An 18,840-nucleotide genomic window follows, 5' to 3' on the forward strand; every position below is an offset into this window, starting at 1 on the left:
TACTTCCAATTATTATTTCTTTTAAAATCTGTATCTACCAGAGCAGCAGTTGTCAACCGTGTTAAAATTTAAAATGTCCTAGAAAACATTTAAAAAATTAAGTGCATAAGCCCAATCTCTGACCAAATTTGAATCTGTATCTTTGAGGATAATCACAAAGTATGCATCAAACAATAACTGAAGAAATTACAAAAAAAAAGAGACTAGTTAAAATATTTAAGACCAAACCAAAATAAAACTGCTTAAGAATTACCGCACATATTACATAAGACTGCAAGAGGGATTTAAAAACACTTACCTTTGTTATTGTATACATCTAAGTAATTTGGTGCTGAAAAAATTGTGATTAGAGAAGGGAACCCTGTTGTTTGGCTTTTCCTGTACATGCGGTACCTAAAAAGAACAAATACAGTCAAAACAAAGCCTGTATGGAAAAAAGAGAATATCAAATCATAGATTCAGAAACAGAAAATGAGATGAGTCAAGTCATTATTCAAAGAGCCTCCAATTATATAACACTAAATAAAAATTTCTTTCCTAAGTCTGAAATATACAGGTATTAATACATTTCAGGGGGGTGAGCATGAAAACATACATTCATATGTAAAATTTCCAAACAGGTATTTTCTAAGTTAGCAAACCTCAAGAGACTGTGGAATTCATTGGAAAATCATGTCATTTCCATGTGTTCAACAGACAGGGCGAAGGCTGATTAGTGTACACAGATACTTTGTACCCACCCAAAATTTTCAAAAGGTTGTCAACATTTTTGACATAAAAAGACCAAATAAACAGAGCAAGATATAAAGACTTACCACTAAAAACCAGGCCAATTATCTGATAAATCCACAATATTCTGTAAAGCATTTTGCCTAGACTAAGTGATTTTCTTTTAGAATAATGTCCCCTTAAATCTTTGAATTTTTAGATTAATAATTTAATTTAATTTAATTCATAGATTTAATACAATTCATAGATTCAATGATAAATAAGCATTTTGCCTAGACTAAGTGATTTTCTTTTAGGAGAAAGTCCCCTTAAATCTATGAATTTGTACAAATTGAGACTGTTTCTATTTTAGAATTTTATTTATTACCAATCTCTGCTGGTATCTACAGGTCAAAGATTATTGTCTCAGCAGGGTAATATTTAATCAATCAGTAATGAAACAGAACATTCATAAGAACTTTGAAAATAAACCAACAATCCAGTTACTAAGATAGAAATAATTTGTTAACGTTAATACTTTAGTTCTCAATTAAAAATACAGGTGACTCTGGCTCTTTTACATAAGGATAAAAATGTATCTCATGACTTCCGTTTAATCAATTTTAGGAGTATCAGTTTAGAAATACCCCTTCAAAACAACATTTTATAATTCCTTTGTTGATCTGTGTCATTTATTTCTGGTAGACTAAACCATGCCTAATATAGTTGGGTTCTAAAAGTAGCTCAAAAAGTACCTTCAGATAGATAAATAACCACATTAACATATATAATTTTAAAAACACTGTGAGTCCTCTCTTTTTGGAACTTGGTCATACTACACCCCAGAAGAAAATGCCCCCTTAAAAACATTCTGAAATGTTCTAGAAGTATGTATTCTGATTGTGGAACGAACTAAGCTTCATTATGGAAACAAAATCTATGTGAAAGACAGTTTCACTCTTAATCCTAGTACCCTGACTTTATAGAGAGGGTGACTATGCCTACTTGACAACAAACAAAAACAAAGAAACTGGATGACATAATCTCAGTTTTTTCAATGAATCAATCAATTTCTCATTTTAAACAAAAATACTTGATATTAACTGATGCACTTAACACACTTTCAAGTAAGCCAATGGTTATGGATATGCAGTGCTATTAGGATAAATCTGCCAAAAATGGGCAGTCAGCTGACTGGAACCCTCAGTCTATAGCCTTCACAAGTGAGAAAAATTATTTGAAGACCTGACTTGTTGGGTATATAAACAAGTTACTTCAAACATCAGCTGTAACACAGTGAGCATATAATACTGGATTCGTTCACACCTCTAGACCGATTGCTTGAAAACAGCTAATTGTGAAAGGAACTTGGTATCTGCCTTGATTCAGGGATATCATACATACACATGGGCCTCCTTCAAAATGCAGGTATCTATATTCCCAATTTCAGCACACAGGTTATAAAAAGAAGTGCTTCTACTTTTCAGAAAAACTAGACTATGAAGGGATGAGTTTAGTTATTCAAAGGCAAACAATGCCTTTCAGTGGAGTTTACTGGGAACAGTATCAGACCTCAAATCTCAAAATTATTATAATTTCTCCCTAATGTAGATTTAGTACACTATTAAAGTGAATATATGAAATTTCCTAATTTTCTAAACCTTCAAAATTGTTCTACATCTTAAAAACCTACAGATGAGACAAAATCAACTTTATGTAATCATTTGCTAGTTAGAATATAAACTTTTCCCTCTTTTTTTAAAGATGTCCCTATTCTTTTCCCTTTAAAATCAGGGATTTTACAGGGATCAGGAATGGTCTTCAGGATTAGGAATGGTATTCTTTAAAACAATAGTAAAATGTGCAATATCTGTTAAATATTTATGTATAATTCTCATTCATGTTGTCAACAAGACTGAAAACTAGCTGGTAATTTACTCGCTTATATGACAGTGTAAATGCAACAATTGAGAGGAATTAAGAGGAGGTGCCCTTACAGTGCTTAAGAAACCAAGCTGAAAATGGACTCGTTCAGGCTAAAGATGGAAGAACTTTATGGGAGACTTTACAATACATCTCCAGTCATTCATTTCCTAGGACTCTGCCATGCCTTTGTCATCCATCAGAAGATAATTTTAAGCTCTAATTCCTTTTGGGAGTGAGCCTAGTAAAAGGGAACCTGCAGAGCCTAAGCAAAGTGAGGAAGTTCTGGCAAATGGAAAATGCATGGTTTTTATAAATGCTCAAAACTGCTCACCCTGCATCTTGGGCTTCATGGGCTCGAAGTATAGATAACAAGTTATTGTGCTGTAAGAATTCACATACAGCCGGGTAACTGCCAGAGACAAAAAGAAAAGAGAAGCATCTGTTATGAAATCATCAGGAGTAGCACAATTATCGCTAACATCCAGATCTATGTGACTGGATCAAAGATAATCAAACATACATCATTCATGAAACAAGCCTCAACTCTAAGGCCAAGTTCACAAGGCCTTGTGGCAGAAAAAGAATCTACAGCTGCACTTTTTACGTAATCAGAAAGGGGTTGAAGTGTGTAAACTGGGGGAGAAAAACGTAAGCCATTATATAACAACATTAGGAAAGTGTCCACTCTCAGAAAACTCAATTTTTACAAGTCTACATTTAAAGACAAAATGAACAGAGCAGAACTATAACAAGATAATGAATTTAAAATATAATTCTCAATTTTCTCAAATATTGCACCATTTGTGCGTATGTGTGCATGTATGTGTATACAACAAAGATGACTGAGTTTGGAGGCAGAAGAGAATACATATGCTCTCTTCTGCCTCCTAACTATTTTTGTTTCTGTATCATATTGAACTATATTTTAGACCTTGAATTAAATCTCCCAGATTTAAGACTCCTCTCATATGGTGGGAAATCATGTTATTGCTTTATCTAACATTATGGGTACAATAAGATGATTATATCATTCAAAACCTAAACAAAATTATGGATATTCACAAGGCCTGAAAATGTGTCCTTTAAACGTGATCAGCAGAACTTTATCTTGACTTATCTATCTTGACTAAATAAAACATCCAATATACAATTAAGTTTGTCTTTTAAGAGTCTCAAACTCAAATAACTTCATTATAAATGAAATTCAAATCATAAATTAAACTTGAAAAACATTTTACAGTCATTATGTCTCTGCTCTAAGGACTTTTAATGAAACAAATGTATATTATAAAAAGAATTTTTTTCTTCTTTGAGACGGAGTCTCACTCTGTCGCCCAGGCTGGAGTGCAGTGGTGCCAACTCGGCTCACTGCAAGCTCCACCTCCTGGGTTCATGCCAGTCTCCTGGCTCAGCCTCCCGAGTAACTGGTACTAGAGGCGCCCGCCACAATGCCCGGATAATTTTTGTATTTTTAGTAGAGACGGGGTTTCACCATGTTAGCTAGGATGGTCTCGATCTCCTGACCTCGTGATCCTCCTGCCTCAGCCTCCCAAAGTGCTGGGATTACAGGCGTGAGCCACTGCGCCTGGCCAAAAATAAATTTTTGACAATGCAAATCAAGGTACAGAAAACCAATACTCAAACTGCAAGTATTCACTAGAACTTAAACTATATACCATTGAAAACATTTATCAATTATAAAAATAGCACGGAGGCCAGGCGCGGTGGCTCAAGCCTGTAATCCCAGCACTTTGGGAGGCCAAGACGGACAGATCACGAGGTCAGGAGATCGAGACCATCCAGGCTAACCCGGTGAAACTCCGTCGCTACTAAAAAATACAAAAAACTAGCCGGGCGAGGTGGCAGGCACCTGTAGTCCCAGCTACTCCGGAGACTGAGGCAGGAGAATGGCGTAAACCCGGGAGGTGGAGCTTGCAGTGAGCTGAGATCTGGCCACTGCACTCCAGCCTGGGCGACAGACCGAGACTCCATCTCAAAAAAAAAAAAAAAAAATAGCACTGCAGGGAAACATTCTAGTAGTATATGTTATTCAAATAATTTATTATTTATTATAAAAGATAGTTTCTATGTTACACATTTTGTACAAATTCCTTGACCAATAAGAAAAAATTATTAAGATAACAGACAGTTGGCTGGGCACGGTGGCTCAAGCCTGTAATCCCAGCACTTTGGGAGGCTGAGGCGGGCGGATCACCTGAGGTCAGGAGTTCGAGACCAGCCTGGCCAATGTGATGAAACTTGGTCTCTACTAAAAATACAAAAACCTAGCCAGGCCCAGGGGTGGGCGCCTGTAATCCTGACTACTCGGGAAGCTGAGGCAGGAGAATCGCTTGAACCCAGGAGGTAGAGGCTGCAGTGAGTTGAGATTGCGCCATTGCACTCCAGCCTGGGTGACAAGCAAAAAAAAAAAAAGATAACATACAGTTATAGAGATACTGACTATAAAAAATATTCACTTCTTTGGCAAAAAGGGATCTGAAACTGAAAACAGTCTCTCTTCATGTGCCCATGTGTAGTGTGTTTTGCAAGAAAAAGGGAGGAAAAGAGGAGATAACCATGGGGCCTCCACTTCCTAGTTGTCTCCAGTCAATTCAATAAATAAAACACCTAACTGATGAACATGAGTGTATTTTAGAAACTGGAGAGGATGGCCCAGTCTCTTCATGGAAACATGCCCATCTGGTACCCAGAATCAGGTGTTGACCAACATGTGTCTTCAAAAACTTCTGTTCTGCTGAAAGAAAAGGTGAATATACGACCTTTCCAGATAAGTGTGTGACAGAGGAAAAAAAAAAACAAAGAAAAAAACCACTTTACTTTCAGAGATACTGGTTGGTCTTTCAAAAACAGCAGATTTGTTTGGTATATATTAGCTATAAAAGGCCCAGCCAAGGGGCACAGAATAGGTTCTCAATAAATGTTCGTTCCCTATCTTTTTTCTTTTTTGAGGCCTTCACTTAAATTTCTTGTTGCCTTCGCAAAGCCTCTGTATAGAAGTATGTTGTCTTGTTACCACTCTCAGACAGAGGTTGCCTGACTAAGTCTGATACTTTTTTGCCCTTGGCAAATGACATGGTTGCTCTTTCTTATTGCCCTTTTGGAACAACTTACACTATTCTTTTTTTTTTTTTTTTTTTTGAGTCGGAGTCTCACTCTGTCACCCAGGCTGGGGTGCAGTGGCTGGATCTCAGCTCACTGCAAGCTCCGCCTCCTGGGTTCACGCCATTCTCCTGCCTCAGCCTCCCAAGTAGCTGGGACTACAGGCGCCCGCCACCTCGCCCGGCTAGTTTTTTGTATTTTTTAGTAGAGACGGGGTTTCACCGTGTTAGCCAGGATGGTCTCCATCTCCTGACCTCGTGATCCGCCCGTCTCGGCTTCCCAAAGTGCTGGGATTACAGGCTTGAGCCACCGCACCCGGCCATCTTACACTATTCTTAAGAAAGAATAATTTTAAAATATTTTCTTCACACTAAGTTTGATACCCTTATGTGCTTAAGCTAAGTTTTTCCCCATGAAAATATATACCTGATTTTTAATGGAAATCTGAAAAATAAAAAAAAAACAACTAATCAAGTGCCAATTTGCTAGGTTAACAGCATTAAGTGAGGAGTATTTGCATTATTTACTTGGAGGGAATTCATTTTGAAGAAAAACTTTAGACATTTTCAAAACATATGCCATCATATACTCGGCTTTTCAAAGAAATACGGACATTTTCCTCATAAACCTAGAAAATACTTGACTATCATCTATATTCCCACTGTTGCTGAACTACCTACCTAGGATACACAGAAGTTTCCAATAGTATTAGAAAAGAGAAACAGAAACTCTGTTACACTTTTATGCTTTTTAATGGAAATGATCACAAACCACAAAATGTTCAAGCTGAAAAGCACTGCATACACATACACATACATACACACACACACACACACACACACACACACACACAGAGAGAGAGCGAGCGAGAGAGAAAGAATGGCAGGAAAGGCATATTGCTAACGTTAAACACCCCAGAGAGATGAAAAATCACTTATTCCCCAGTAATTAATCAGAGGCCCAGAGATGATTGTTCCATTTGTTAGAAGACAGTATTAGCTACAGGGAGGGGTGGTATAAGTTCAAGGCATGGTTTCTGTCCTAGGGGTATTTATTTTCTATATAGGAACATAAAGCATTATAAAAATATTTTTAAAAAACTACTGTATTATAAAACACATCGAAGATAAAATGGTAGAAGTTTTACAGAGACATTATAAAGCAAGCAAGAAAGCATCTGAAATTAATCAGAGAAATCTTTTTGAAAAATATCTATCTCTTGTTATATATTAAAAAGAATGATGTATGCAGATCGGTAGATAGAAAAGGGGTTAGAATTCTGCCCAGAAAAGGGGAGGGACCATCGGAAGCTGAGTGAACATGAACAAAGGTAAGGAAGGTAGAAAAGAAAAAATGTAATAAATGCTAGAAAAATTGGCTTGGCAGTAGAGCAAATAGTTACTATTAGATTAATTCTGTATATTCTCTTGTATTTGTTTCTATTATCATATTGAACTATATTTTCAACCTTGAATTTAGTCTCTCAGATGTAACACTCTTTAGCCATGACATAGCTACTGGGCATTATTAAAATGTTTTTTTTTCTAATGTTTTTATGCCTTTATGGATACTTTCCCTGTGCAGATTTTCCTCCTGGAAAGGCCTATTCTTCTGCCAAGTCTTAGTTATCACCTGTGAAGCATTCTCTTCAAGGTTATCTCACCTAAGGTGTACACAACTGCTGTATCCACTGTGTTCCTACAACATATGTATCTAATATATCACTTATCATGTTGTAGTGTAAATTATGTTTATACTTCTGTGCTCCAGCAATAGTGAATGTCTTAGGAGAGGAACGCTGCTTTTTCATTTGCATTTTCATATCTTAAACGCTTAGCTGCAATCTGTCAGCTTACTGGAGCTTATGCTCAATTGCTGAAGTAGCCTCAATAGGGGCAGTCAAGCAGGTGAGGGACGCAAGGGTTTCTTTCCTTCCTCCCTCAGTGCTTTCACAAAGCAGAGGCAGGCAGCCTGCAATGCCCTGCCAATACACAGGAAGGAAGCCACAATTTCTTTGGTGTCCTTATCCTCTTCCAGATCCAGTAATAGGGAAGACCCTGCCCAACTGTTCAACTCCCCCTCTGCCTCTTGGGGCCTGGGAATGGGTACTTCGTCCCAGGGTGTCCTGGGGCTACCTGGATGCTGTCAGACCTACCTTTTCCTAGGACTTGCTGTGTTTCTTTTTTGCCCCAGGGTTCTTGATCTAATTTCATTTTTTCCCAATGGGGATCAAGTCCTAAGGGGCCAACTCTTCCTGCCAGAACTTTTCCAGAATTTAAGTTCAGAAGTGGCGAGCAATTTTTATTTAAGGCAAACTTTTTAGTGAAGTAAAACATCTATACAGCAAAAGGCAAAAATCAACTTGACCTTTCACAAAGTCAACACCCTTGGAAGCTGCATTCCGATCAAAACACAGAACATTACTGAACCCTAGAAACTCCTCATGTCTCTCTTACTGTCACCTCCTCTCTATGGGGGACTGCTATCCTGGCCTATGGCATAACAGATTCGTTTTCTCTGATGTTGAACTCGTATTTTAATGGAATCATACAGTATATACGGATCACTCTCTGACTTCTTTCACTCGTCATTGTACTTGGGATCTTCAGCCATGTTGTTATGTGTAGTTTTGGTTAGCTCATTCTCATTTGTTGTATTTAGTTGTATAAATATATTAGAATTTATTATTCATTCTACTAAATGGATATCTTGAGTTTTCATCTCTTGGCTGTTATGATTAATCTTGTACATGTCTTTTGATGCACTTATAGACACATTTCTAAAGGATATAAAATAGGAGTAGAATAGCTTCGTGATATGAATGTTCAGTTTTAACAGACAATGAAGCAGCTAATGTAATTTGGGAGTAGAGGTGAAGTAAGATCAGGTGACCTTCTCTGCAGAATTCCCAGTGTTGCTTCCCATCATACTCTCATGATGCCGCTTTCCCCACCTGCAAAAATCTTCCCCAGTGACTCTGGTTGGATATGTTCTATTAATCCTTTAAAACTCAGGCTGGCTAATGCCTTCATCATGAATAGTCCCTTGAACTAATCCATTCCCTTCTGGGGTTAGGACTCCCAACACACTCAGATTGTCTCTGTCTCTCTCTCCCGCTACCCCCCAACGTGTGTGTGTGTGTGTGTGTGTGTGTGTGTGTGTGTGTGAGATAGCCTGCACATGTATAATGGCGGCACTATTCACTTTGCATTTTACTTGTCTGCTTCTGCTTCGTGGTCTCTGCTGCTAGACTGTCATTTTCTTGAAGGCAGGGACTCAACATCTATAAAACTTAGTAGAGAGAACATACTACAGTAAATGCTCAGCTAATGTGTGCTAAATAATTGAATGAGTGGAAAAATTCTCAGAAAAGATACCCACGAATGGACCAGTATGAATTGGGCAGAGGAAAGAGGGAGGATACTAATGAAACTGGAAGCAGAGAGCTCAGGTGTGATTTCAATAGACTAAAAATAAAGGTCTTGAACTCACAGTGGGAAACAGGAAAGGCAGCATGGTTAGGATGCTTGTGCTATTATAAAGATGTGATGACTGGTGGTGATTTAAAAAAAAAAAAAAAAAAAAAAAGCAAAGACACCTGTTAGTCTGCATGGCTGGGAGAATGAACAGTAAACAAAAAACAAACAAAAAACAAGAGGAATTTTCAGTGGGGATTAAGCAAGTGGGAAAGTAAATAAGCCCTTTTAGGCAAGGTGAGTTTAGGTTAAGGTGAAAATGGAATCCCTAGATAAGAAGTTCCAGCAGACAACTAGTCATACAGGAATTGAGCTCAGGAATGATAAAGAGATGAAGGGGGCTAGACATAGATTGAGGAACTGGCCATAGAGTTTACAGTTTACCGTGAATCTAGGGAATTGGGTGTAGGTGAGGTTCCTAGAGGAAAGTGTGAAGAAAAAAATGTCAAAAGCAGAAGGAAGACAAAAAAAAAAAAAAAAAGAGGCATCAGGAAGAGGCAGGGATCACCCTGGTAAGTCAGAGAAGAACCAGGATATGTAAACAAGGAGGAACCAGAGGATTTCAAGACGGAAGGGGCTGATAAGAGTGTGAACCACTGCAGAGAAGCTGGGCAGTATGAGAAGAGAAGGCTGCTGATTTGTGATTAAGGAACCAGTAGTGATTTGAGTGAGTTGCCACCTGCAGCTTCCAAAACACTTCAAAATCACTGTCAAGATACCCCTAAAATTTCAGAGTTTAGAAGAGCTTTAGGACATCTAATTTAACTCACTCATTTTGAAGCAAGGTAAACCCAGGATACAAAGCTTATATGATTCATCCGAGGCAGAAATACAGAGTGATAACCTAAACGCCAATCCAGCTGCCAGTTTTCATTGGTCTACATGAAATGAAAATTTGTCATGATCCTCACTAATCTCCAGAATCTAACACTTGGCCTGCTCCAAGTATCTCAATTATCTGCCTGAACATTATAGGTATTATTTGAGTGTGCAAACTCTAGTCTGAGATTCTAAAGATAATGGTAGCATTGGGGCAAAATCATAGTTCTTATGGATTCTTTCCTCTCTGTCACATTGCCTACCTAATATAACTCAGGAACAGTGTTAAATTCTGACTGACGCATTTTTCTGCATAACTTTATTTTATTTAAATAATGGCCCAGAACACATGTTAGATAGTGGATAGGGTGACATAGCAAAGTAAACATAAAAACTACACATACAAATCTTAAATAAAACTGAGAGTAGTAAATCAAAATACCTGCCAATAACTCAAACTGGTAATTGCCACTAAGGTTCTCTACCTATTTCATGGCTTGCTTGTGCCCATCTAGATCCACTTTATAAACCATAATCCCAGAGGATGCCTTGTACTTTCAAGATGGCACTGAAGACAAAAGGACCAAAAAGCTGTAGGAGAGTGAGAGACATTTTTCTCCTCCTTAGATAAAACATAATCCAGACTGCTTTGACATTAGTTAGTCTATATATAGGCCACAGATTTAGATATTCAGCTATTTACATAATCTGTACTTGCCATGGCTAAAAATCATTATTTATTAGGAATGTTTAATGAGACAAGTGAAATCATCATAATGTTGAAAAGTGAAAATGTTTAATTCTCTAATTATCTCTATTATTAAAGATGGTAGACTTTATTCTAAATATATTCTCTATATTTATTTTATAAATATATAGACACATTTGTGTCTATATATTTATAAAATAAAAATGACATAACATTATATAAGTTCAGTATGGGACTCTGCTTAGAATATGATTTGAACAGCTGACACAAAAACTAATAGAATACTATACTATTATTAATGTAACAGGACTTAATATCAAAATCAAGAGTTTGAATTTTGTTTGATACTATGTTACTGAAGTATAACTCAGTGATATCAAACAAGTAATTTAAACATCTAGGGTATAATTAGAAAGTTAACATTAGCTTTGGAAAACTGAACACATAACTTTGATGTACTTTAACAATGCCAACTTTTCACTATAAGTTTAAACATCTTTAATAAAAGATTACTCCCAAATTAATTACTGAGAATAAATTTTAGTCTTTTCAGAAATACTATACCACGTGTCTTCAATTCAGCCAAAATGGATTCATTAAACCAAATTTCCAAAATATAGAAGTGAACCATAAATTTTTAAAATAAATATACTTACAACAAACCTCTCTGTTAATATTCATATAAAGAAAACTATACTTTGAAAGACGCTTTATAGTGCACAAGATTTTCTATTCATGAACTTTAATTTCTCAATCATATCAACAGATAAAAACCTTTTTTTCCCCCATGAGAAAAACTTAGTATATGGAACAAAATGTCCTACTACTAAATAGGCATCTGATCAACGTTCTATAGAAGGATATTTGCTTACTTGAGAGACAGACGATACACAGCTGGATGTATTTTACAGAATTCTTCCAGCCTTGCCATTAGTTTAGCTGCCAGGGCTGGAATTGAGCATTAACTTCAGGGAACATCAGGTTAGGTTTTTTTTAACTTCATGGAACATCAGGTTAGGTTTTTTGTTTGTTTGTTTGTTTGTTTGTTTGTTTTTTTCTGAGACGGAGTCTCGCTCTGTCGCCCAGGCTAGAGTGCAGTGGCACAATCTTGGCTAACTGCAAGCTCCACCTCCCAGGTTCATGCCATTCTCCTGCCTCAGCCTCCCAAGAAGCTAGGACTACAGGCGCCCGCCACCATGCCCTGCTCTTCTTTTTTTAATTTTTAGTAGAGACGGGGTTTCACTGTGTTAGACAGGATGGTCTCGATCTCCTGAACTCGTGATCCGCCTGCCTCGGCCTCCTAAAGTGCTGTGATTACAGGCGTGAGCCATCGCGCCCGGCCCAGGTTAGGGTTTTGAGTATCTAATAAGAAGAAGAAGAAGAAAAAGAAAAAGAAGAAGAGGAACAAGAACAAGAAGAAGAAAAAGAAGAGGAGGAGGAGGGAGGAGAAGAATAGGAAGTATTCTAAAATTTAAAATTCTCGACTTCATAACCTCTTTTCTCTTTCACTCTTGCAACGTTCACATAAGCTGTATGTATAATGATAAGAGACTTCAGTGAAACAGGATGATCAGATCCGGGAGGATAAAACTGAGGTGACACGTCAGAAAGACAGTGAGGTCATGCAGCAACCTAATTGTGTTGCAGATTCCTTTCTGAAGTGTTATAAAATGTCATGTAATGGGTAAATCTCTAGCGATTTGTAAATGTAAAAATTATTATAAAAGTATTTTCTACTTGGTTTGTCAAAGTCCTAAAAATAAATATACTATGGCTCCTATATACTGTAAAGCTGCTCATTTTAATTTATCCAGGAAGCCTGATAAATAAATGAACAATGAATTAAATATGATTCAATTAACCAATGTAAAGTTGTTTTTCTGATTCAAGTTATAGAAACTAGTAAAACTTTTAAATGTTGATTACATAATTGAATTTTAAAAAATCAAGGCTGGTGTTGGATTTTTTTTGGTACAGTGTTTTTTTTTTTTTTTTGTTTTGTTTTGTTTTTTAACACTTTAAGTTCTGGAGTACATTTGCAGAATGTGCAAGTTTGTTACATAGGTATACATGTCCCCTGGTTGTTTGCTGCACCCATCAACCAATCATCTACATTAGATATTTTTCCTGGCCGGGTGCGGTGGCTCAAGCCTGTAATCCCAGAACTTTGGGAGGCCGAGACAGGTGGATCACGAGGTCAGGAGATCGAGACCATCCTGGCTAACACAGTGAAACCCCGTCTCTACTAAAAAATACAAAAAACTAGCCGGGCGAGGTGGCGGGCGCCTGTAGTCCCAGCTACTCGGGAGGCTGAGGCAGGAGAATGGCGTAAACCCAGGAGGCGGAGCTTGCAGTGAGCCGAGATCTGGCCACTGGACTCCAGCCTGGGCGGCAGAGCGAGACTCCGTCTCAAAAAAAAAAAAAAAAAAAAAGATATTTTTCCTAACGCTATCCCTCCCCCAGCTCCCTGCCCCATGACAGTCCTGGTGTGTGATGTTCCCTCCCTGTGCCCATATGTTCTCATTGTTCAACTCCCACTTATGAGAACATGTGGTGTTTGGTTTTCTGTTCTTGTGTTAGTTTGCTGCATTGGGGCAAAATCATAGTTCTTATGGATCCAGCTTCACCCATATCCCTGAAAGGACATGAACACATCCTTTTTTATGGCTGCATAGTATTCCATGGTGTATATGTGCAACATTTTCTTTATCCAGTCTATCGCTGATGGGCATTTGGGTTGGTTCCAAGTCTTCACTATTGTAAATAGTGCTGCAATAAACATACATGTACATGTGTCTTTAGAGTAGAATGATAGATAATCCTTTGGGTATATACCCGGTTATGGGATTGCTGGGTTAAATGGTATTTCTGATTCTAGATCCTTGAGGAATTGCCACACTGTCTTGCACAATGGTTGAAATAATTTACACTCCCACAAACAGTGTAAAACCATTCCTGTTTCTCCACATCCTCTCCAGCATCTGTTGTTTCCTGACTTTTTAATGATCGCCATTCTAACTGACATGGGATGGTATCTCATTGTGGTTTTGATTTGCATTTCTTTAATAACCAGTGATGATAAGCATTGTTTCATTGTTTGTTGGCCACATAAATGTCTTCTTTTGAGAAAGAAACTACCACCCTAATTAGTGAGAGACCATCAACATCGAGGCAAGATCCTCCACTAGCAAAAAGATTATGACTAGCTGAAGGCTCTGATGATCATCAGCATTGTTTAGCAATGAAGTATTTTCTGATTAAGGTATGTAGATTTTTTTCTTTTTTTAGATACAATGCTATTGTACACTTAATAGACTACAGTATAGTGTAAACACAACTTCTATATGCACTGGGAAACCAAAAAAAATGACTTGCTTTATTGCAATATTTGCTTTATTGCGGTGGTCTAGAATCAAATCCTTAACATCCCCAACGTACACCTGTATATGTATACATATATATATTTCCCATTTATTTATTCACTTATTTATTTATGTTTTCATTTTATAAATGCTAGTGAGCCTTCCATTTCTATTAAAGAAGTTATACAAACATTATAAATAAATCGAGAAATCCTAGCATTATGATGTAAACATGTTCCAGATAGCAAGCTCTCTATTCTCACCTGTAGAAGTACGAACACCCCCTGACTGTGTTGTGAGTGAAATGTTCCTGAGTCTTCTCATTTCCAAAATCTTCCAGGGGGTCTGACCACAGGATATCACACATAGGTCCATATGCAGGTGGTTCTTTGAATCGGTCTAACTAAGAAAAATAGAAGACAGAGAGCAAAATACTAATCTTTGGAAACTTAGAATTCCGACAATACAAGAAACAAGCACTATGCAGAACCCATCTCTTCTCACCAGCTACAGTTCAGAGTGAAATGTCCTCTACCTCTCTCTCTTCCTGTCCTTCTTCCTACTTGTTTTCCTATCCTTCATCTCTCTCTCCAATTTTCTTTCCAGCTTCCTTCTGATGAGATCATTTAGTATCCATCTTCATCTAACCCTTTACCTCCCTCTTGACTCTATTATCTCTAGATTTAGCAGTTTCTCGTTTCTCCTATTCTACATTTTATCCTTCTCTCCTTACTTACTTTATCCAAGTGTTTTTGTCACTACCAGTTATAACTCCACCTCTGTTTCATTTATTGAGAAAAGGCTTTTACTTTCTTTGGGGAAATTCCTATTACTGCCTCTATTAAACTATGATCTAGAAGTTTGGATGGGAAACAACTAGTTTTCATGCTTATGTTATATATTCTTTTTTATATTTAAGAACATGATTTTGAGAAAAGATGGCTTTTACTTTAAAAGTAGCCACTTGCTATATGATATTTTGGATATTACTTCATTATGGGCTATCTAGGTTTCTAATGATAAACTACAAGCCTACTGTAGTGGATCTTAGTGTGTACAAATATGAGTAATAATAAGCAGTAAAATAAACTCAACTTTAGCTGGTCAGTCTTCAGTTCACAGTTCTAAGCTTTATAATTTTACCTGAAGCCTTCATATGAAATCCATTTTCCAGCTATACATGTTTAGTGAAGTCACATTTCAATTTTAAAAGGTGCATTTAGAAGGCATATTAGAAATATAATCACTCGAAATAACATATCACGATCAATTTTAAACACTTCATCCTGATTAAACTGCAATTAAAGGATCTTTGGTGAATCAGCAGATATTATAAAGGTTCTTGAATAAAAGCATACAATAGCTATGAAAATCTATTAAGAATTGATATTCTTCATATTAATATTTTAAAACAATCCCATAAAGACAAGTGAACATATTTTGCTGACAACTAATCAAATTGTCTATTTTTCTTTTTCTGGGACATACAAGATGTAAGTAATGGTTTTGCTGCACACTACTTTTTATTAGTATCTACAGAGAATGAGGCAATATTTTACATTTTCCAACACCCAATAAAAACTTCAGTAAAACAAGACTCTATATTTCAACCATTATGTTAGCCCAAAATATTCATTGCAAACTTAAGTTTAAGAGATTTAAACAATTTATGCTTTTGGAACAATACATTTAAGAAAAATAATACTTGTGTCTAAAAATATAGAACTTCTTTCCAAAAAACAAGAACTTATTAAGGGTAGGACAGTAGAAGAGGTGAAAAGTTTCTAATATGAATCCCCAACTAAAGGTTTGGAAAGCTACCAGAATATAACATTTATTCTGGAAAAAGTATACAGTGCATTCAAAAAGTTAATATCATTGACAGGAAAAATAAACAACTAAACAAAAACTTGGATTGATATATGGCAAGATAAAAACCTAAAAATCATTTTCTGCCCATGTGCAGAGCTTAATGATATGTATGAAAATTGAATATAATATTTAAAATATCCAAGGAAGTAAGTCCTAGGGATACTAGGTGATATTTTTAAAAAATCTACTTAAGTTAGGATGTGAAGTTTATTTTTTTTTTAAAAAAAGTCCATCAGATTACAGAAGAATGAGCTGATTACATTCATACGTAAAGAAACAATTTTTTTTTTTTTTTTTTGAGATGGAGTCTCCCTCTGTCACCCAGGCTTGAGTCCAGTGGCACGATCTCTGCTCACTGCAACCTTCACCTTCCAGGTTCAAGAAAGTCTCCTGCCTCAGTTTCCTGAGTAGCTGGGATTACAGGCACGCGCCACCATGCCCAGCTAATTTTTGTATTTTTAGTAGAGATGGGGTTTCAACATGTTGGTCAAGCTGATCTTGAACTCCTGACCTCATGATTCACTCGTCTCGGCCTCCCAAAGTGCTGGGATTACAGGCGTAAGGCACTGCGCCTGGCCCAGAAAGAAACAATTTTATACTGAACCAGCATCATATCTCTGCTGTACTTTAAAAGATACAGCAAAGACCAATGCTCTATGCTCTATAGAAGTGTGAAAGTGTCTTTAAAAAATGGACACAAAGACACAGAGCAGGAAACAAGGTTTATTTAAAATTAAAAGCATGCATTTTCTTTCCAACAGGAAAATAAATACATTATTTTTATACTTGAACACTTGAACCTCAATGACAGGAAGAACTTGAATGTTTTATTTTACCTAAAAATAGTTTTTCTCTAAAAACTAACGAACTCTAAAAGAATATTGAGTTCATGGTAGTAGAGACTTATGGTATGTAAATACATTCATAATTTACTAAAGTATTTCCTCAAAACCATGAGTTTCATGAACAAAAGTATTAAAGAAACACTACAAATGAGAGCTATATGAAAATGGTTATTCATTTTGTAGTAAAGGTTTACAACCTTTTTGCTGGTGATTGCGTCTTAAAATAGTCCAATAGCACTATCCTTTCTATTTACTCTCTACAGTATAGAACTCTATTCAGTATATCAGTTCTGTTCAAATAATGAAAACACTATTTTGAGCAAAGTTTTCACTAATTCCCCTTTTAAGGAGGATACTTAGGAAGTTTCTCATCTTCCATCTGAGGCCATGAAATCTGATCAAGGCAAGAGAATAAAACATAAATGCATGTCTTTCATGCCCATCATTTGTTAACAGAAACTACTACACTTATTTGTAATTTGACCTTTTTCATTTTCCAAACCTATTTCAGTAAGTGGTTATCAGGTTAATATGATACATGGATACATGAATAGATAAAATATTTGCTTTACTTCTCCACTGAACACAATGGGAAAATACTGTTTACTAATTTAATAGCTTATGGCAGCTGATAGAATTAACTTGTAAATGTTGTTCAGCATATAGACTTCTCAGACTTAGCAATCAAGTTTCCAAACTCAGAAGAAATGGAAAAAAACAATTAAATGGAAATCAATCAAACAAGTGACACCAAGGGAGTCTTTGTATGAATGGCCCTAATGATAAGCAAGATCTAGAATTTGAACTGTGCCCATGGTTATTCTTAAGTGAACCTAAACTTAAGAAATAAATTCTGTACACATTGAGATTAGTGCATCACTTATTTGAAGCAAAAGTCTACCTATAATACATTAGGCTTAAATATATACTGAGTAGCATGTATGTTTAGAACAAATCTCAGCAAAATTCCAATCTTTATAGTTCATATACAGTAATTTAGAACAATGTGACCAATTTGTTCTTGCTAAAATTACTGGTGAGAATAATAATAAAAGGTTAGAATTATTTCCACCCCTCTATTCTACGGGATAAGTACAAGCATATTTTCTTAGGTCTCTAAAAGTAGAAGAAAGAAGATAAATATAGTTTTCAACTGTTTATAATTCCTCCAGAAAATATTTGGTTTAGATTTCCTAGATAGAAAGCTTAATGGTGGGCACACATTTTCAATAACATATATTATAAATATTAATGTGAAGAAATGATCATACTTTAGGCCGGGCGCGGTGGCTCAAGCCTGTAATCCCAGCACTTTGGGAGGCCGAAACGGGCGGATCACAAGGTCAGGAGATCGAGACCATCCTGGCGAACACGGTGAAACCCCGTCTCTACTAAAAAATACAAAAAAAAAAAAAAAAAACTAGCCGGGCGAGGTGGCGGGCGCCTGTAGTCCCAGCTACTCGGGAGGCTGAGGCAGGAGAATGGCGTAAACCCGGGAGGCGGAGCTTGCAGTGAGCTGAGATCCGGCCACTGCACTCCAGCCTGGGTGACAGAGCGAGACTCCATCTCAAAAAAAAAAAAAAAAAAAAAAAAAAAAAAAAAAAAAAAAAAAAAGAAATGATCATACTTTAAAATAATTCCAAGTAATATTATTTTAAAATGAGCTAAGAAAACATTTACATCGCTTTCTCTCTTTGGCCCAATTTTGGCACCAAGAAAAATACACTGAGATTTTTTATTACTCTCTATTTTTTCCCTTACATCATTGTAATCACCAGAGTTAGAAACATAACCAAAGAAATAAAAGACTGTCTATTGTATTATGTAAAACTATCCCATGTTATTAGATTTACTTAAGAAAGAGACATAATCCACTTCCACATTCAATGTAACTTATCTTTTTGCTGATTTAAACAACTGTTAACAGCCAATGCGAAACTGGAGTACTTCTTAAAAACTTCCTACAAATACTTCTTTAAAAGTACAGTTTTTCACCTATCCAC

At 36.4% G+C, this 18,840-nt stretch overlaps 1 protein-coding gene across 2 annotated transcripts in view; it reads right to left on the bottom strand.

The window, feature by feature from the left end:
* The window catches only part of PPP3CA (protein phosphatase 3 catalytic subunit alpha), a 337,690-nt gene that overhangs the window by 56,170 nt on the left and 262,680 nt on the right, over positions 1-18,840 (bottom strand). For both annotated transcript variants that reach the window (XM_030915107.1, XM_030915109.1), the window contains exons 6-8: positions 14,384-14,523; positions 2,966-3,043; positions 299-393 (exon numbers count right to left, since the gene is read on the bottom strand). In XM_030915107.1, the coding sequence (XP_030770967.1) occupies positions 299-393; positions 2,966-3,043; positions 14,384-14,523 (313 nt within the window). The remainder of the gene's footprint in view (positions 1-298; positions 394-2,965; positions 3,044-14,383; positions 14,524-18,840) is intronic.

This window comes from Rhinopithecus roxellana, chromosome 2 (genome assembly GCF_007565055.1).
Source record: "Rhinopithecus roxellana isolate Shanxi Qingling chromosome 2, ASM756505v1, whole genome shotgun sequence".
Taxonomy (NCBI): Eukaryota; Metazoa; Chordata; class Mammalia; order Primates; family Cercopithecidae; genus Rhinopithecus; species Rhinopithecus roxellana.